Source organism: Boleophthalmus pectinirostris, unplaced genomic scaffold (genome assembly GCF_026225935.1).
Source record: "Boleophthalmus pectinirostris isolate CB_2022bp ecotype Guang Dong unplaced genomic scaffold, ASM2622593v1 HiC_scaffold_5, whole genome shotgun sequence".
Taxonomy (NCBI): domain Eukaryota; kingdom Metazoa; phylum Chordata; class Actinopteri; order Gobiiformes; family Gobiidae; genus Boleophthalmus; species Boleophthalmus pectinirostris.
The window spans coordinates 2,361,290-2,382,538 of NW_026571404.1; the positions used below are offsets into that span (position 1 = coordinate 2,361,290).

At 41.4% G+C, this 21,249-nt stretch overlaps 2 protein-coding genes across 2 annotated transcripts; one reads left to right on the forward strand and one right to left on the reverse strand.

Moving 5' to 3' along the window:
* Positions 1-1,107: 1,107 nt before the first annotated feature.
* On the reverse strand, positions 1,108-4,245 carry lhb (luteinizing hormone subunit beta). Its single transcript, XM_020932285.2, has 4 exons — positions 4,202-4,245; positions 3,645-3,727; positions 3,200-3,318; positions 1,108-1,341 (listed from the first exon to the last, which is right to left on the reverse strand). The coding sequence occupies exons 2-4, from the start codon at positions 3,721-3,723 to the stop codon at positions 1,108-1,110; spliced, it is 432 nt and encodes a 143-aa protein (XP_020787944.1). The 5' UTR covers positions 3,724-3,727; positions 4,202-4,245.
* Positions 4,246-6,895: 2,650 nt separating this feature from the next.
* Positions 6,896-14,112, forward strand: LOC110166988 (cytochrome c oxidase assembly protein COX20, mitochondrial). The gene is made up of 4 exons (XM_020932288.2): positions 6,896-7,048; positions 12,150-12,264; positions 13,047-13,110; positions 13,349-14,112. Exons 1-4 carry the CDS (start codon positions 7,016-7,018, stop codon positions 13,494-13,496), a joined length of 360 nt encoding a protein of 119 aa, XP_020787947.1. The 5' UTR covers positions 6,896-7,015; the 3' UTR covers positions 13,497-14,112.
* Positions 14,113-21,249: the final 7,137 nt, after the last annotated feature.

The following is a 21,249-nucleotide window of genomic DNA, read 5'->3' on the forward strand; positions in this document are numbered from 1 at the left end:
AAATGGAGAGGAGCGGCTGAGGGGCGAGCATCTTTTTTCGGATGTATCCTTGGCGTGTCCCTCGGGAAGGAGGCCCCGGGGAAGAAACAGGACACACTGGAGGGACTATGTCTCTGAGCTGGCCTGGGAACACCTCGGGGTCCCCCAGAGGAGCTGGAGGAAGTGTCTGGGGTGAAGGAGTTCTGTAAGTCCCTGCTTAGACTGCTGCCCCGGCCTACTGCGACCCGGCCCTGGATAAGCGGAAGAAAATGTATGGATGGGCTAACGAAGTGAGCCATAATAAGCAAACTTCATGGAGTTTCAGAGATTGTGGATTATTGTAGGTGACACAATCAAAGAAAGAAGAAGAAAGTCTGAGCCTTTTACCAGATTTAACTGAAATATACTAGTGTATATTTACATAGTCCTAAATGTAAATGTGACCTAACAGCAGTGAGTGAAGTGAAGTACATCAGTATGTTTGGCCAAATCAGCATTCACAAAATAAAATCTCTTCATCTGTAACTGGGTGCGTTTATGTCTAAATGTGTGGTTCAGAGCTGTAAATTCATACAGGTCAGTGAACGCTCCACTGTGGTCACGTCTGATCAGATCATGTGATTACAAACTTCGCTGTTTGCGCTGTCGACTCAGGACTGTGGGCTGACGGTGGAGCAGCTCAAGTAAGTGTTTCTTTGGTTGTAGGTAGAGAAGCAGCAACAGTTTCTAGGTCCACGTTGTATCATGTGGCTGAACTTGAACAGGGCTGCGGTCTCCTCCCTCCTCCTCTTCCCTTTAGTGCTCCTGATAACACCCAGGAACACTAACCGATAACGTTTATCAGCTCTGTTTGGAATGTGGTTGTGTGCAGAGTTTGGCTGTTTAGTTCCACTTTAAAATGCAAATCAGCAATATTCTTTATTACAGTAGAAATAAAACCAAGGAAGCAGTTGGTGGAAGCATTTTTGTTTATTGGTGTTTATGCTCTGGTCGTGTGGTTGTGTGTTTGTGTGGTCAGTATTTGCTCTGGCGTGTGGTCGTGCGGTCAGTATTTGCTCTGGTGTGTGTTTGTGTGGTCAGTATTTGCTCTGGCGTGTGGTCGTGCGGTCAGTATTTGCTCGGGTTTGATCAGTAGTAGAAGGCGATGTCGTTGGTGCAGAAGTTGGGCTGGAGACTTTCGAAGGTGCAGTCGGACGTGTCCATGGAGCAGCGGCCGCAGTGACAGCTCAGGGCCACCGGGTAGCGCACCACGGGGTCCACTCCCAGGGGGCAGTCTGGCAGCTCCAGCTCACGGTAGAAGTAGTCCCTGTACGTGCACACGTCCTGGTACACGTGACCCAACGGGATTTTGAACACAGGGTCCTGCAGAGACACAGTCACACGCTCAAATATGAAACTAAAACTATGTGAATTCTGCTTTTTGATTCAATGAACACATCTATAATCACATTCTACTTTCGAAGTGTGTTGTGCTTTTCCTCTAAACCTGATGACAGGGTTCACACGGTCATGGAAATCCTGGAAAAGTCATGGAATTTTAGTATCTGTGTTAAGTTATCAATAGGCTATTATAATTATTTCCTAACCCTTTTTTTTTTTTTTTTTAAAGAGACGACAATAAATGCACGGACAGGATTTTGAATGTTCAAAAACTATAATCCCAAACCATAAGGTGAGTGGAAAGAGTTAAACATTTCATATTTAGTCCTAAAAGTCTTATCAACTCTACACATGTAGGTGCTGTAAAGTCATGGAAAATTCACTTTAGGTCAAGGCATGTCCAAACTATGGCCCGGGGGCCAAATGCGCCCCTTGGACAAATTTTTCTTGGCCCTCAGGCTTCCAGGTGAATTGGCCCAAATTACATTGCATCAACTAAAAATTATTTTTTATTGCAAGTTTTTTGAAAATTTACCTTGATAAAGCTAATAATGAATATTTAGTGTGTGGTTTTAAGGATCTTAGCATGAATAAAGTCTGACAGCCACTCTAATGTGTTAAACATGCAAATATTTCAATTATTCACTGCATTGAGCGTCAGTCTACGGTCCTCGATCGGCCGTCTGTGTCATCTGTGTTTAGATATGTGGCCCTTGGTGAAAAAAGTTTGGACACCCCTGCTTTAGGTCATGAAAAAGTCATGGAAAAGTTTTGAAATGTTGTCAGTGAAAAAGAGTGGGAACCCTGTGAGGACTTTTAAGGAACTATACACAGCCTTTAAATAAAGTACTACAGTCACATCTGAGCCTGTGTCCACAGAGCCTCAACCTGCAGACAGAGACACGTCAGAGTTTGTCTCAGTCTCAGGTCACGTTTACACTGAAACAAATCACCGTATCTGAAACAATTTGCATCCAGACATGATCCTCACAAAAATGTGAAACCACCTGAAATGCTCGTCACATGACTCGGCTGGCATCACGTCACATCATCACGACGTCACGTGGGCGGTAAAAACAAGGACGTGGAGCAGCGTGTCTGAAGCTGCAGCAGCTGACTTTGAGCAGACGAAAATAGCAAGCATGAAAACAGTATTTTCTACTAGTAAGTAATTCAAGCCACGCGGTTTCCCGTTTGTCTCTGGTTTGTTTAAACTGTTTTCCACAACAGCGTCACATGACGATGTCACGAACCCAGAGAATCAGAAGGAGCGAGTCACAGTGACGTGGAACAATAAGGACGAGACTCGAGCTCCTACATCAGAGTATCAGAGTTTTCAGGCGTCACACAGTCCCCGTCACATCTGGACCAACATGAACTCGTGGAGCTGGAGGCACCAGGTCGTTCAGACTCTGGAGCCGTTTTCCATCGGATTAGTGTGAACGAACACTGTACACACAACCAAAACCACTCACATACATATTAGTGTGAATGGGGCCACAGTTTACGGACAGTATATGGATTCACTCACTGAGCTGCAGAGGCTGCACTAGCACTGATTCATGGTGTATCAATATGTTATTGAGGAGTAAACCTGATGTGGGTTAAACACTAGGTTAAAGAGGCTGTGGCAGAGGCACTACAGAGCAGTGCAGAGGAGTACAGGGGGCACAGGACACAGGGGGGCACAGGACTCAGGGAGCACAGGACTCAGGGGCACAGGCACAGGGGGCACAGGCAAGGACTCAGGGGGCACAGGGCACAGGGGGCACAGGACTCAGGGGCACAGGACTCAGGGGGCACAGGACTCAGGGGCACAGGCACAGGACTCAGGGGGCACCTTGGTGGGGCAGTGGCCGCTGCAGATGGTGGTCTCCACAGTGTGACAGCGAGGACAGCCCTCCTTCTCCAGAGACACCGTCTGGTTCAACAGCTCACAGCGCGGCAGGTGGAAGCCCTCTGCACACACACACACACACACACACACACACACACACACACACACACACACACACACACACACACACACACACACACACACACACACACAACACACACAAACACACACAAACACACACACACACACACAACACACACACACACAAACACAAGTGGAACAGGAGTTTGACATCTTTCACATGTTAAATGCAGGACAAGGAAACATGCATGAATCACACAGTACACAGCTCTAATTTAGTAAAAAATTCACTGTCCATCCCCCTACATTTGTTTTCCTTTTTAAACTGTTTTGTGTTTTTTAAATGTGTATAAAACAAGCGTCTGACCTGCAGGAGGCACAGACCAGGCGGAGAGCCCGGTGATGAGCAGGAGGGAGCTGAGAGAAGAGCCCGAGAGCACTGCCATGGTCCTGCAAAAACAAACAGCTCTGAGGCAAACTGGTACAAACATTTAAAAAGGAATAATCTCGATATTCCATTCCAATACCAAAAGGATCATCACAAAACACTCTTTCTTTAGACAACAGAATGTCATTTTCAACATTAAATGGAAGTACTTTCTTTCCTTATACGTGTGTAATCTGTCAGTGGTCCATCTATGTGCTCAAGATCGTTCTAAAGACTTTCAAGAAAAATCTGACACATGCTCAAATGAGGGTTAGTAGTTTTAGTTTCGATTAGGATCTGATTTTAGATACTTTTGACCTAAGTAAATAACCCAAACGATGGACTGGGGACAGAGATTTTACTAGTCCAACATTCAAACCAAACAGTTTACAGGTGGTTCTTTCGAATATAAATCAAATACATTCAAATACATTCACAAAAATAAGACAAATCTACAGAATAACACACAGAAAAGAGTGTTAAAAAGTGGTACGTACCTGTGTGAAGCGCGGTGATGGTGGTAGAGGAGGTGGTGGTGGCGTTGGAGTCACGGTGGTGGAGTTTTTAAAGAGCAGATCTGAGCGTCTCCACGGCGACGGCGCTCACGTGAGTCTTTACTGTCCGAACAGGAAATCACTCTTTATCCACATCAGGACACAGCGACAGGTCAGCGAGACCCGGAGAGAGGAACCAAACAGGAAAACTCAGGAATATACACGGAGGAGATCGGATTTCAGATTTTGTGGTTCAGACTGTGAGGTGATCATGATTTGATTAGAGATTAGTAATGTACTCGTCTATCTTTTTCAGTCCTGATTTTGATACTATGGCTTTAAGTGTCTGTCAATACTAGATCTGAACTGACACCAGTGCAGAGACTGAAAACTGCATTTATTTCTTTCAAACAATAATATAAATGATGTGCTATGCAGCTGATATCTCACAAGAAACTATATAGTATCTTTGTATAAATAAAAATTTAAACACTTTCTGGGCTGACTGTTCGTCTCATTACATCGATGTATAGACAGATTATTGGTTTATCTACACTGTGGAAGTACGTACATGACGAGAAGAAATGGCTCAAACTTCAGTAGCCGGACATACATTCATACCTGATCGAAACAACTGGCCTAGACCCCCGGGAGAGCCTGAAATTTGCTGAAATCCTACAAAACGCTGACACAAGACGAGACGATGACACGAGACACTGACACAAGACACTGACATGAGACGAGACACTGACACGAGACGCTGAGACGAGACGCTGAGATGAGACGCTGACACGAGACGATGACACGAGACGATGACACGAGACGATGACACGAGACGATGACACGAGACGAGACACTGAGATAAGACGATGACACGAGACGCTGACACGAGATGAGACACTGAGATGAGACGATGAGACGAGACGATGACACGAGACGAGACGCTGAGATGAGACACTGAGACGAGACGCTGAGATGAGACGATGACACGAGACGATGACACGAGACGAGACACTGAGATAAGACGCTGACATGAGACACTGACACAAAACGAGACGCTGAGACGAGAGGATGACATGAGACGATGACATGAGACACTAAGATGAGACGCTGACAGGAGACGCCGACACGAGACACCGACACGAGACGCCGAGAATGAGACGAGACGCCGACATGAAACCAGACAGAACAGCGGCTCTTTCTGCAGGAGACATGCGCAGTAGAGCCAAGTGACGTATTCTGATAATCATTCTATTTGTCCAACCAGATTCCAGCTGAACCGATATTTGGAATTCGATATCCAGTCAAGCTCAGTTTTTAGTAACGGTGCCAATATCTGACAACAGCACTGGATCAGTAAATTCCTATTACAGCTACACCTGATCAAATCACAGACTGTAGAAAGAAGTGGACTAAAGGAGTGTGATGTCACCCACAGTGTTTGCTCCAGTCAAATGAAGCTCATCGAGGCCGTCTGTTATAGGAGTGAATTTGGAGCCAGGTCCATATTAGGAATAGGAATTTATTTACGGACAAAATGATGACGAGAGGAAAAGGAGATGAGCTGATGCTGCTGCAGTAATCCAGTCTGATCCTCACACAGATCCTCACAGATCCTCACAGAGCGCGCTGACACTGCTCCTCCCTCACTGCAGCATCAGACGAGGAGCTGAAACAGAGCTACTGCTGGTTAACAGTGTTTTATACAGGCTTAACTTTTTAATGAACTCATCAGATGTTCTTCTTACACATAGATTGAAAAAAGTTTATTGTCAGTTCATCATACGAAACATATGAACAATCAAAATTGTGTTTCTCACTCCCAAGTGTATAAATAAATAATAATACATGAAAAAGTCCAAGTTTCTCCCTAGACGGAGGCTCCTGTACCTCGTCAGGAGGACAGGAGGCTGAATACACTGTGTTTGCTTTGCAGGTGAGGCGGGTGGTGTATATGTGTTAAAAAGTTTTAAACTTTAAAAAAATTTTAAACTTTAAAATTTTAGACTTTCAGACAGTGAAAGGAGTGATCACACTTATTTCTAGCTCTCACAAATCCTTCGACATTGTTGAGTTTTAACATTTGAAATTACACTCAAATATAAACGACATAAACAGAAAGTAAGTTATTAATGGAAACTAAATAAGTGAATACTTCCAAACTCCTCATATATGTATTTATTTACTTGTATATAAATATTTAAGTATTTTGAATTAACAATATTAATATTGTTTTTTTTAAGTACCATATATGAAGAGACCACCGGGATTAAATTATTCTCTTCATTGTTTTGATTTGATACATTTATTTTATACATTCAAAATAAATAAATAAATAAATACATAAATTTACATATAAACATAAACACATAAATAATACACGTCTTTCTAATCATTACTTCTTGAGTGGACTAATACCTGTAGTGAGGAAATGTTGAAATAAAAATGAAATGACTAAAACAGAATCCCTCTATCTACTAGTAAGTCAACAATACATAAGATTTCATCCAAAATGGAAAATGTATTCGAAAAGATGAAAAAGAGTCAATAACATAGACTGTATATAGAGATATTATATTATAATATTTATTATTTCTACAGTTCAGTCTTATGTTCTGTAATGCGGCGCTCTGGGGCGGAACCGTTGTACTCGTTTTTATGTTCCGTCCGGGGTGTTTTCGCTCCAGGACAAAACAATGCTAGTGCGCATGCGCAGAGGGCAGTGTGAGTTGTGTTATAAGGTTTGATGATGTAAGATCGAAAACAAGACAAACTAAAAGATCTACACGTTTATTAACGAATAAATCTACCAGTGCCATGTCCGGAGGAAGCGAGGACACCGACAAGAAGGTAAACCCGCGAACTACAGCCGAGAAACGGACTTAAAACGGGCTCAAAGCCTCCAGAGGTCATTGAGGTTTATTATGACCCGGACATTTTTATATTCAACATGTCGATTTATCACGTAACATCAGTAAATCTGTAATGTTTAGTTTATCATAATGAGATCTTAACAAACCTTTTACCGCCCTGTTCATTCAGAAATTTAGAGACAGAATCAGATCATCGCACAGACACAGATGTGATGTTTATGAGCACAGTTAAATATAATATAACTGTGCAACAACATGTCATCTTCTGTTATTTACTAGTGTCTAAATGGTCCATTTGTAGTTTTATTTGCAGTAGTTGTCTTAGTATGTTGTACCTTTGAACCACTTAGGGTCATTCCACAACATTTCACCAAATGGCCCACGCACTTTGATCTCAAAAGATTTAGAAAAAATGACCAGCTGGTCCCTTATGATCATGTACCAATCCTGTGAAGTTTTAGTCATTTTCGATCATTACTTTTCAAGTTACAGTTCATTTAGTGAGGGGAGAATGTGTCCATTTACGGGCCCAAAATGCGCATAATTTTTTTTCGGCCCTTTTCACAGGTCGAAATCTCCGTAAGTATCTCACACACAGAGGCTGAAATGTTGTAGGTTTGTGCTCCTCTGCTCTGTGCTCAAATAACATCTATCAAAGGTTTGGTTTCTCAACTCATTGTCATTTTATATGAACTTAAAAATGAAAAAACAAAACATGTTCATTTCCGTGGCCGTACCATTTTTAGGCTCTTTTTAAACCTACTTGTAGGTGTAGGAGACCCTTGCATTCTTTTGAGAATCAAGATTTGTACTAGGACTGTTAAAAAAAATCACCAAATGTTGAAAATTTGAAAGTTTATGTGTGAGGGCCCTGTTAAAAACAAGAAAACCCAACATGGTCCGATTTTCACATGTCATTTATGGCATGGGGGTAGTGATAAAAATAATGTGGAACATTTTTTTCCTGAAAGACCAGAAAAAGACCTTTCAGACGGTACCAAACACATGTATTTTATGAAAAATGACGTGCATTTTGGGCCCGTAAATTGACACATTCTCCCCTCACTAAATGAGCTGTAACTTGAAAAGTATTGATCGAAAATGACAAAAACTTCATAGGATTGGTACATGATCGTAAGGGACTATTTGGTAATTTTTTCAAAAAAAAAAAAAAAACATGATGCATGAGATTTTCTGGAAATTTGATGAAATGGCATGGAATGACCCCTTAGCCACTGGAAATATATTTTGTATTTTTAGTGGGATACAAGCTGATTGTGTTCCCAAAAACAAAAGTGAAACCTATAAATATAAATGTTATTATATTCTTTTCATCACATATAGAATTTATAAAACAATAAGGTAACGTGGTGATTTAAATATGTGATGTGTGCAGTTATTAGCTCATAAAAGTGTAATATCTCTTCTTTAAATTGGTTAAACATGTGTCTAAAAGTGGTGGAGTTGAAATGTGTGTTGAAAAATAAATAAAAGAAGATGTCAAAATTATAGTGAAATAATTAAGCGTAATAAAACATGTGTAAAATAATCTAGGCAAGGCAAGGCAAGGCAAGTTTATTTGTATAGCACAATTCGTACACAAAGTAATTCAAAGTGCTTTACAGAATAAGAAATACATTAAAATCATAATAAAACTAATCAAAACATGAAGATTAAAATTAAAAAAGAGAGAAGAGTGTGGAATGAAAACCTTTCAGTTATATGCACAGTTAAACAGAAATGTTTTGAGTCTGGATTTAAACAGCGTCACAGAAGAGTCTGTCTCACATGTTCAGGAAGACTGTTCCAGGTTTTAGCTGCATGAACCTGAAACGCTGACTCCCCTTGTTTAGTTCTGACTCTGGGCACCAGCAGGAGTTGGTCCCTGAGGTCCTCAGAGTGCGAGATGGTTCATATGACACTAACATGTCACAGATGTACTTTGGTGCTCGGCCATGGAGAGACTTGTACACAAGTAGAGCTGCTTTAAAGTCTATTCTCTGAGGCACAGGAAGCCAGTGCAGAGACCTGAGCACAGGACTTATGTGCTCGTACTTCCTAGTTCGAGTCAGGACCCGAGCTGCAGCATTCTGGATGTTCTGGATGTTCTGCAGTTGTCTCACAGCTCGTTTGGAGAGACCAGTGAGCAGACCATTACAGTAGTCTAACCTACTGGAGACAAATGCATGGATATAGTTTCTCCAAGTCTGATTTAGACAGTAAACCTTTGATTTTTGCTATGTTTTTTAGATGGTAAAAGGCTGCAGATGTTATTGATTTTATGTGACTGTTAAAGTTCAAGTCTGAGTCCATTATTACCCCTAGATTTCTTGCCTGATTTGAAGGTTTTAGAGCGAGAGACTGGAGGTGACTGCTGACACTGTCCCTTTGTTTCTGTGGACCAAACACTATGACTTCAGTCTTGTCAGAGTTTAGCTGGAGAAAGTTGTTTTGCATCCACACACTGATCTGTTGGATGCAGTGACCAAGTGACTCCACTGGTCCATAGTCTCCTGCTGCCAGAGAGACGTAGATCTGAGTGTCATCTGCATAATTGTGGTACGACACGTTATTGCTGCTTATTAACTGGCCTAATGGCAGATGTAGAGATTGAACAACAGGGGGCCCAGGATTGACCCCTGAGGCACCCCCCACAGGTCAGGGCATGTCATCTGAGACACAGTTTCCAATTTCAACAAATACTTCCTGTCTTCTAGATAGGACTTGAACCAGTTTAGTAACAGTACCAGAGATGCCCACCCAGTCCTCTAGTCTCTGTAAGAGGATCCCATGATCGACAGTGTCAAAAGCAGCACTCAGATCTAACAGGATCAAGACTGAGACTTTGCCTGCATCAGTGTTCAGGCGGATGTCATTTGTCACCTTGATAAGAGCAGTCTCAGTGCTGTGGTGGCTCTAAAACCTGACTGGAAAACATCAAAGGAGTTGTTCATTTGGAGAAAGTTCGTAAGCTGTTGGTAAACAGCTTTTTCAAGGACTTTGCCAAAAAACGGCAGATTTGAGATGGGTCGGAAATTGTTCAGTACTGTGGCATCAAGACTGCTCTTCTTTAGGAGAGGCTTAATGACCGCAGTTTTCAACGCATTTGGGAATGTTCCAGATTGAAGTGACATGTTAACTATGTGAGTGAGTGGTGAAAGTAAACTGTTGAGGATGGACTTTAGAAATCTAGTGGGTAACATGTCCAGGCAGCAAGTAGATGAACTCAGACTGGTAACGATCTCTAAAACAGTTTTGTCAGTTACAGGTGCAAAGTGATTCAGCTCTAAGTGTCTCTGTGGCTGCATGCTTGTTATTTGTGTTGTGGAATTGATGGCATTTTTGATGCCCTGAACTTTGTCATTAAAGAAAACTGCAAACTCATTACATTTAGATGTGGAAATTAGTTCTAGTGGCAGTGGAGCTGGAGGGTTTGTTAATCTGTTCACTGTTGCAACAGGACACGAGAGTTGTTACTGCAATTACCAATAATGTCCGAAAAATACTTCTCTCTTGTTTTACTCAAAGTGTAGTTGTACATATGCATTGTTCCTCTGTAAATCTCATAATGAACCTGGAGTTTGACTTGCGCCATTTCCGCTCAGCCTTCCGGCACTCCCTTTTCTGTGCTCTGACTGAGTCATCATTCCTCCACGGAGCTTTTTGCCTCTTTTAACCATTTTAACCTTTATCGAGCGATGGCATCCAGAACATTCAAAACACTCAAAGTCACAGAGTTCAACACATCATCAACATTAGAACATGAGGCAATTTCAAAATGTATCATTTCCATGAACAGTGCACCTGTGTTATCATTTATGTGTCTCCTTCGAACAACTGTAGGAGCAGCCGGTGGTTTGGGAAAACAGACAGGTCAAAAAGACACAGAAATGATCAGACAGAGCAACATCAACCACACTGACATTTGAAATATTTACACCCTTTGTAATGAGCAGGTCAGAGTGTGCCCTCTGTTGTGAGTGGGCTCACTGACATGCTGAGTCAGACCAAAAGTTTCAAGGACAACACTAAGCTCTTTGGCATTTTTGTCACACACATTATCCACATGTACATTAAAATCACCTGTAATGACTAAACCATCAAGTCTGTGCAAACAACTGAAAGCATCTCAGTAAAATCATCAAAAAACTTTGACAGTGCTGAGGAGGTTTGTATATGACTATGTAGAGTATGGACGGTGATTGTTTTAGCTCCATTTTGAAGGAAACATACTCAAATGATGAAAACACCCAAAATGACAACCTGTGTGTAACCAAATGATCTCTAAAAAATGCACACAACTCCTCCACCCTTTTTATTTGCTCGTGTTTCAGATTCAAATTTGAAGTTGGGAGGGGTTGATTCCACTAGCACTGCATGACCTGTGTTTTTGTCAAGCAATGTTTCAGTTAAAAACATAAAGTCAAGATTAAAAGAAGAAATAAAATCATGAATTAGAAATGATTTGTTACATAAAGATCTGACATTGAGCACCAGCAAGTTTCTGATTAGTTTCAGTAGGACTGTGTTATCTTCTTACAGGGAACGTGAACTAAATTTCTCTGATTAGACAGTCTAACTGTCCTTCTTTTAATCCGTCTACGTGTTGTAACTGGAGCTATAGCTCCATCGCAGGGCCCCAGCCTGATATTACCTTTATCATGCCTGGGACAGCAGAGGCCCTGTGCGTCCTAGCTCTTGGTGATAACAGCTCTGGGGAAAGGCGGGGGAGGGCGACAGGGGAGAGTTTGGGTGAGGGACAGGTGAGGGCCGAGGAGGTGGCCGAGGAGGTGGAATACGGGGGCCTGGTAAGGACGAGGAGGTGGAGTAGGGGGATTTGGGTGAGGGGAGAGCTGACACAGTTTTGTATGGGGACATAACCCTTGACCGTGCTATGTTAGGTGTGAGAGGAACCATCTTGATTCCCGATCTGATGAGGCTTTCTAGATGGTTGGCAGTGCCATGGTGAAGGTGGGGAGGAGAAGGAGAGTGAAGAGTCCGTTGATGGAGTAGATGTAGCAAGGGGGACTCCAGGCTGGTCTAATCTAATAAATCTAATAACAGTTTCTCCTCGTCAGGGATTCCGGGTGCTGGGGATCCTGGACATCCAGAACGTTCCGTGTGCTCGAGAGTCTCTGCTGTACGGAACGGGCGGAGCTCTGGCTGCAGGGCTGCTCCACTTCTTAGCCACCAGTAAGACTCTACTATTACTACTGCAATACTGCTACTGTGTGTGTACTAGTGTGAGCAGTGAGCAGTGTACTATAATCAGTGTTGGGAAGTTTACTTTTAAAATGTAATCCCCTACAGATTACAGATTACATACACCAAAATGTAGTTTGTAACAGAATCCATTAAATTACTTAAAGTGAGTAATGTAATCTGAATACTTTGGATTACTTGATTTGTTGTAGAGAAGCAAAGACTCGGACATCTGAACATAAGAAGTTTTGTCTGATAAAAGAAAATTAAAAAGCCCAGATTTTACTCAACCAAATTAAAAATATTATTGATAGAAGACGAGGAGACACGTCCACACAGCAGGATTTAGACCTGGTTTAGACCTGGTTTAGACCTGGTTTAGACCTGGTTTAGTCCTGGTTTAGTCCTGGTTTAGACCTGTTTTTTTAGTCTTGGTTTAGACCTGGTTTATTGTCCGGCAATGAGTGGAATTACTGAAAAAAAAAAAAAAAAAAGGGATTTAGCCCAAAATGTGAAAACAGTTAAAATCCCTCTGTGTGTAATCCATTTATTTCAACAAAGTAACTGTAATCCAATTACCACCCACTGAAACAGTAACTGTAACTGAATACAGTTACTCATCATTTGTACTCTGATTACATAACTCTGGTACATGTAATCTGTTACTCCCCAACACTGACTATAATACTGTTAATATAATACTGTGGGCGTGTTGTGTGGTGTGGTTCTGGTTTCTGTGTTTCTGGTTCTGACCGGTGTTTCTCTGTCCGCAGGTCGGGTCAGGAGGTCGTATGACGTGGGCTTTGCTGGATTCTTTGTCACCACTCTTGGGTCCTGGTGGGTCAACGCTCACTCCCAGAGGAAATGCAGCGTGTTTATTTACAGTCTTAATGAATATATCTGTAGAAAATGGCTCGTTTATAACTATAGAGCGTTTGTCGTAGATTCTAACCTGTCAGTAACAACCATTAATACAATCTAAAGTCTTGCATGTTTTTGGAAACTTTCCTCTAAATTTAATAGAATTCATTTGACGTCATCTGCTCTCACCTCTCCCCTTTCTCTCTCTTCTCAGGTTTTACTGTCGATTAAACAACGCCAAGTTCCGAGTCCAGGAGCGCATGATCCAACAAGGCCTCCGCAACAAAGTGGTTTACCAGGGAACCAACAAAGACCCGACCCTGCAGAGCCCCTCGGAGCCAGAGAAGCCCGGGGAGTCCTAACAGACAGACCCAAGTGGACCTTTGAGGGACTTTTGCACAAAGGTCTGAGTGAGGACGACAGGATGGAGACGTGTTGCACTTACTGTACAAGTTAAAGAACATATATGATGCAAAATTGAGCTTTGAACCTTTTATACTGTTGTCCCCTCCTCAAAAACATGTTCATTCACTCTTATTTCAATAATCTGTTGATCCAAAGTCTAATTCATTGAGCCTCAAAAATGCTCAGTTTCCTTCGTGCCAAGTTTTGTTGCAAAACTCCAGACTTCTGCGGAGCTGTTTTTCAGTCCATGAGCCGTCACAGGAGTCACTCTGGGGTTAAATTGTGTTCACAGCTAAAGTGTTTTTATTCACAATCCTAAACGCCTCACTGGAAACTGGAAAAGGTGTAGTTTATAATTATTATTTTAAGTTAAAACGTGACATGCTGATCCCAAAGTGACCAGGTTTAAAAAAAAAAAAAGAATTAAAGCTACAAGAATGCAGAATATATGTTCTTAAAAATGTGTTTTGTGTTAAATAAATGTGCAAACAAGTTGAGTTGTTTATTATAACATCTTATTTTGACAGATGTACAATGTGTGAATGATGTAATAAATGAAACTTTTGAAGTGTGTTTAAGGGAAATTATTGTTATTATTACTCCTATTATCAGAATTATTTATCACTGGGCCCAGTCAAACAGAAGTAAACAACAAGGCCAAAAATTCAAGTGAATTCATCTGATATAAAAATGTATTGAACAGATACATATGTACTCTAGTTTATGAAACTGTTGACCTTTTTTCTGTTCCATTTTTGGTTCTAAAGTTCCATCCGTTTTAAACAGACCATGAATGAAACATGGAAGTATTTAAAATGATACAAATTTGCTTGGAAGGACTGACATATTTTATAGAAATAGTTTCCTTTCATTTTGAAGTAATATTAAAATATTCAGAAGAAAAAAGTGACAAATTATATAAAATCCTGCACCTTCTACTTGTTTGTACAATTTTCCCTCTGTTACTTTTCCCTCCGTTACCATGAACTTTCTTAATAAAAAATCTCATGAGTCAAAAAGTCAGAGGTTTTTCAACCTAATCTTGTACCATATGGTAGAAAACTATATGAAGCAAATATTCAAACCAGTTTGTTAAGGATATGTAAGTGAGAACCAAGAGTTATCACTGTTTGGATTTATTGACCAAAAAAGTGCTGCATATTTCATTCCCTCCGTTACCGACATGAGTTTTTAAATTTTTTGTCTTGAACTTGAAAGAATCTCACAGGTTTAACTTGACCCTGTTGGAGTGTAACTCTTTCCTACATTCTGATACTTTACTTATTTCAATAGTTCCTCTAGTTTCTGAATAAGAGACATTTGAATGTCAAAAATCTGACCCTGTTTCCCTCCGTTACCACTTGACTGGACCTCACTACATAAGTTTATGATGTATTTTCTGCTCTTCTACAGTTCAGTCTTGTTTTGTCTCGACTCTTTTTCTTTCATACAGGATTAAACTCTGTCTTTGTGTGTGTCTGATCTTTTCTAGATCAACTACATTTTTCATTTTTGACCCTTTGTGTTGTTGAGTAAAAACCACACTGTGCCTGCAGCTGGATGTGCAGGAGTTTAAACTGCGTTAGTGCATTTGTCCACTAGATGGCGCCACTATATTTGACTTCACCGTGATGTCCGTGAACGTGACGCAGACGGTCAGAGCTGAGCGGCCCACGCGCTTCCAATATGTGTCATGTTATAAATAAATACACGAGCAGTAACGTCTATATTGTTTTTAAAGAAGCATTTCTAAAGCTACACCATGGAACTTTCTAGAGCTGGAGCGTCACCGCCCTGGTGCCATGGAAACGTCAAGTTAAAACCACATTTTGTAACATTCTCCATGGAGATAGATCAGTGTTATGCCAGGGGTGGGCAAACTACAGCCCTTTAGTCTTTTTATTTGAGCCTGTCGAACTTGAATAATAATAATATAATAATAATAATAATAATAAAATAATAATAATAATAATAATAATAAATAAATAAATAATAAAAGTCCTTTCAGTAAATAATAAACACCGTGGGACTTGAAACACAGATATTTTGTTGTAATGATTTTAAATAAGTGTTTAATTCCTCCCACTCCTTTTTCGGGTCCTAGTCTCAGTCCTGATCTTATCCTGAACCAGGACTAAAACAGGACTAAACCAGAAGTAAACCAAGTCTAAACCAGAACTGAGCCAGGACTAAACCGGTCTCAGTCCTGGTCCTGGCCCTTTTATTCCAGCCCGCCAAACTAGATTAAAACAATAAAATAATAATAATAATAATAATAATAATAATAATAATAATAAACGTCCTTTCAATAAATAATAAACACAGTGGGACTTGAAACACAGATATTTTGTTGTGGTGCTTTGTAATGATTTTAAATAAGTGTTTAATTAATAATAATAATCCTTTCACTCCTTTTTTGGGCCCAAGTAAAATCTGTGTGACATTTATTTTCGTTTATTATTATAGAAAAGAAATATTGACTTTTTGTTTTATTTCTATGTATTTATGTTCTCTATATAAACGTTCATTCATTCAATGATTTTCAAATGAAATTCAAGCTCAGGTTTTCTAACAAATCCCAGGACTAAAACCAGGTCTAAACTAGAACTGAACCAGGACTAAACCAGGACTGAGCCAGGACTAAACCGGTCTCAGTCCTGGTCTGGTCCTGGTCTGAGTCCTGGTCTCAGTCCTGATCACCCAACAGTCTTCACAGGAGACCAGGACCAGACCAGGACCAGGCCGGGACTGAGACCAGGATTGAGACCAGGACTGAGACCGGTTTAGTCCTGGCTCAGTTCTGGCTTAGACCTGGTTTAGGACTGAGACCTGGACCAGACCAGAACAGGACTAAACCAGGACTAAACAGGATTAAACCAGGTCTAAAACAGGACTCAACCAGGACTAAACAAGGACTAAACCAGGACTAAACAAGGACTAAACCAGGACTGAACCAAGACTAAACAAGGACTAAACCAGGACTAAACCGGTCTCAGTCCTGGTCTCAGTCCCGGCCTGGTCCAGGTCTGGTCCTGGTCTCCCGCGTAGACTGTTGGGTGATCAGGACTGAGACCAGGACTCAGACCAGGACCAGATCGGAGCCAGACCAGGACTGAGACAGGTTTAGTCCTGGCTCAGTTCTGGTTTAGACCTGGTTTACTTCTGGTTTAGTCCTGCTTTTAGTCCTGGTTCAGGATAAGATCAGGACTGAGACTAGAGTAGACTGAGACTCAAATTGGGACCGGACTGAGACCAAGCCTGAGACTGGGTTCGTCCTGGTTTAGTACTGGTTCAATTCTAGTTTAGACCTGTTTCAGCCCTGTTTTAGTCCTGGTTTAGTCTTGGTTCAATCCTGGTTTAGTCCTGGTTTAGTCCTTGTTTAGTCCTGGTTTAGTCTTGGTTCAATCCTGGTTTAGTCCTTGGTTTAGTCCTTTTTAGTCCTGGTTTAGTCTTGGTTCAATCCTGGTTCAGTCCTTGTTTAGTCCTTGTTTAGTCCTTGGTTCAATCCTGGTTTAGTCCTTGTTTAGTCCTGGTTTAGTCTTGGTTCCTGGTTTAGTCCTCCTGTTTAGTCCTGGTAGTCTAGTTTAGTCCTTGTTAGTCCTTGTTTAGTCCTTGTTTAGTCCTTGTTTAGTCTTGGTTAGTCCTTGTTTAGTCCTGGTTTTAGTCCTGGTTTAGTTTGGTAGTTAGTCCTTTTAGTCTTGTTTAGTCCTTGTTTAGTCCTTGTTTAGTCCTGGTTTAGTCTTGGTTCAATCCTGGTTTAGTCCTGGTTTAGTCCTTGTTTAGTCCTTGTTTAGTCCTGGTTTAGTCCTTGTTTAGTCCCGTTTTAGTCCCGAGTCCCGTTTTAGTTCCATTTTAGACCTGTTTTAGTCTTGGTTCAGTTCTAGTTTCATTTCTTGTCTTTTTATACTTTAAACACAAATAAATAAAAGAAGGCGGCGTGAGGCAGGTGTGTGGGTTTTGCAGGAGGTAGTTTATTGGACGTCGTTGAAGAGCGCCCCCTACATCCCGGGAGAGGCAGACACATGATCACGTGTTAGTCCACTGATTCTCCTGCACAGAACGACCTGAGATGTCCGTATGTACAGCTGCAGACGGGATCATTTCACTACAGCGGCGGCGGCGATGGCGGCGGCGGCGGCGAGGGGCCCCGCTCCCGTTCCACACGCCCTCCTCCTCCTCCGACGACAACACGAGTCCGGCCAGCAGGGGGCGTTACATTCTTCAGGCAGTGATGACAGTCGGTTAGTGGCAGTGTAATGGAATGGTTAGTATCATGCAAAGCCGGCCCAGCGTCTTCACGAACGGAGGCGGGTACTCGCTTACGTTTACTCGAGTAACTTCTGAGTACTTCTTTCAGTCGGACGCGCGGTACTTTTTATGCCGTTACTTTTGTCTCATGAATATTCACAAAAACACAAACGGTGATCTACAAATACTCACCGGTCTGAGCTCCACAAACGCAAATTTAATGTTTATAACTCGTATTTTGGTCTTTGCAAATTGACGTGGATTTGTAAATCTGTCTCTGACCAAATTTCAAAACTTTTCCATGACTTTTTCATGACCTAAAGTTGAATTTTCCATGACTTTTCCGCACCAACATGTGTAAAACTGATCAGATTTTTAGGGTTAAATCTGAAATGTTAAATCTTTCCACTCACATTATGGTTTGGGATTATAGTTTTTTTTTTGAACATTTAAAATCCTGTCAGTGCATTTATTGTCGTTTCTTTTAAATAAAAAGTGCAGAATAATCAGAATAACCTGATGAGAACTTAACAGAACGCTGGAGTTGCGTGAAAAATATACAAAAATTTCATTGATTGTACAAAATCCTATGACTTTTACAGGCCTGGATAATGATATTTTCAATTTCTTCAACTTTTCCAGGATTTCCATGACCGTGGGAACCTTGATATCTTTTTTCATTTGCAAAAAACGCTGAAAATTCTGTTTGTAAATGTAAAATGTGGTTCGCATTTGTGGATCACCAGTTACACAAATTCAGATTTCCTTTATGATGAATTTTTGAGACATTCTTTTCACGAAATCCACAGAATTTTCAGCTTTACAAATGTATTTTTTTTTTTTTCAAATTAAAAAAAGATTTATTTACAAATCCACATCCGTTTGTCAAGACCAAAATACATGTTACATATCATAAATTAGCATTTTCTTATGTCAAAACCAGGAGTATATCGTCACTCTCTGTGTTTTTTATGAATATTACTCAGACAAAAGTAACTCCACTACTTTTACTTCTACTCGAGTAACAAATCTGACAGTGTAACAGTATTTTTCCAGCCGTGTGTCACTCTCCAAGCGAGAAAAGCGTGAAATGATTTGAACATTTGAGTTTCTCTTATTTCTGCGTCCGTCCTTTTCAAACCTGCACGATTCCATGGAAACAGAGAGTTAAAATCACACTCTGGAACATTCTCCGTGGAGGAAAATACGTTTTATATCAGGGAGAATGTTCCGGCCAAAGTAGGGTGACCAGATTTTCTAAATTCAAAACTGGGACACAGCAGGGTCTGGACGGTTGGTTTGAGTAAAAGTGTGAGGAAAAAACGTGTAACATCGTCCATTCTCGACTCAGTTTTTAGTTTGTTTTGTGACTTACGCTCACGGTTTTGTGTGTTTTAGTTAAAAAATTGTTGGTAGGTGTAAAATTGGGTCAAAAATTGGACACGTTTACACATTTCTTGCAAAAAAACTGGGACAAATCACTGTTTTTGGATAAATCAGCTGGGACTAATCTAGGTCCAAACCAGGTCTAAACCAGGACTAAACCAGGTCTAAACTAGGTCTAAACCAGGTCTAAACCAGGTCTAAACCAGGACTAAACCAGGTCTAAACCAGGTCTAAACCAGGTCTAAACCAGGTCTAAACCAGGACTAAACCAGGTCTAAACCAGGACTAAACCAGGTCTAACCAGGTCTAAACCAGGACTAAACCAGGCCCAAACCAGGACTAAACCAGGACTAAACCAAGACTACAAAACTGACACGGACGGACTCAAACTGGGACTATTCCGGGTAAATAATCAAATCTGGTCACCCTAAACCAAAAATCTCCATGGAAACCAGCAGGAAGCAGCAGGAAGTCAAAAAATAAGAGTCGGGTTTGTGGAGACGCAAGCCCGTTCAGTGTGAAGACGCGGGTTTTTCTGTTTTCCGGTGCGATAAACGCGACCGAAACGAACAAAAAAAACACACACATGCTTTTATTTTTGTCCATTTTTCAGCGTAAATGTTACACGATGTCGTATTTTGAGTTTTTACTTTCACTTGAGGCCTTTTTTTGCTTCGACTCGAGCGCGATCTCGCCCCCGCCCACCTCCGTTCTAACGCCGAGACCAGCTCTGCACGTGACAGTCGATTATTTTGTTAGTTGCTTCACAAAATTTCATCGTAATATATATACTTTTTAAATTTCTAAACACGTAAAAATGCGTGTGGGTGACGAGCGTTCACACAAAAAAAAAACAGTGACAGGTTCAGCAGCTCCCGCAGACACTTGGGATTCTCAGACACTTGGGATTCTTCGGATCACGTCGGACGAAATCGGAATTCAGCGACGTCGGCGAGCGCGTTTACAATCGGTCGTTATCGTCGAAACACAAGCCACGTGAAACAAAAAAACAGTTCGGAACGCGACGACGCTCACGTTCCGAACTGTTTTGTTTCGCGCGGCCCGATCACGCGACGCGAGGAAGCTGGTGAAAGGTGCGTTTTTCGTTTTTCCCGCCGGACACCGAGCGACTACGGGAGCCCGGCGGGGACATTTTCTAACACGATTACGGCGAGTTCTAATGATTGTTCGGTTCGATTAATAAAGTAGAGCGTCGGCGTCTGTGCGTCTTCGGTTTTTTACGATCCTAAACCGGCAGCTTTCTGGACCGATTTCGAGACGCGCCGCGGAGCTTTTTCCCGTGGAGGGTTTGTTTGTTCGACGCTTTTGCCTGGAATGTTCCGCAGTACGGCATTAAACCCGGAGACACTTCAGACCGTAGACCGTGTGAAGAAGAGGAAAGTGGAAAGGCCTGTTCATACTTCAGAAGAACGGAAACATTTTTCTGCTGTTGACGAACCAAATAACGTCTTTTTTTTTTTTCCCGTCCAGCTCCTGTTGGGCAGAAAGGTTTAATGCCACGCAGTGAATTAAACCAGGACTAAAACCAGGTCTAAACCAGGTCTAAACCGGGACTAAACTAGGCCCAAACCAGGACTAAACCAAGACTACAAACAGATCTAATCCAGGTCTAATTCAGGCCCAAAACAGGAATAAACCAAGACTAAACCAGGTCTAAACTAGGTCTAAACCAGGTCTAAACCAGGTCTAAACTAGGTCTAAACCAGGACTAAACCAGGACTAAAATCAGGACTAAAAACCGATCTAAAGCAGGTCTAAACAGGGACTAAACTAGGCTCAAACCAAGACTAAACCAGGACTAAAACCATATCTAAACCAGGTCTAAACTAGGACTAGAACTAGGTCTAAACCGGGACTAAACCAGGACTAAAAACAGATCTAAAGCAGGACTAAAAACAGGTCGAAATCAGCTTTAAACCAAGACTAAACCAAGACTAAACCAGAAGTAAACCAGGACTAAACTAAGACTAAAAAACAGATCTAATCCAGGTCTAATCCAGGTCTAAACAGGGACTAAACTAGGCCCAAACCAGAATCAAACCAGGAGTAAACCAG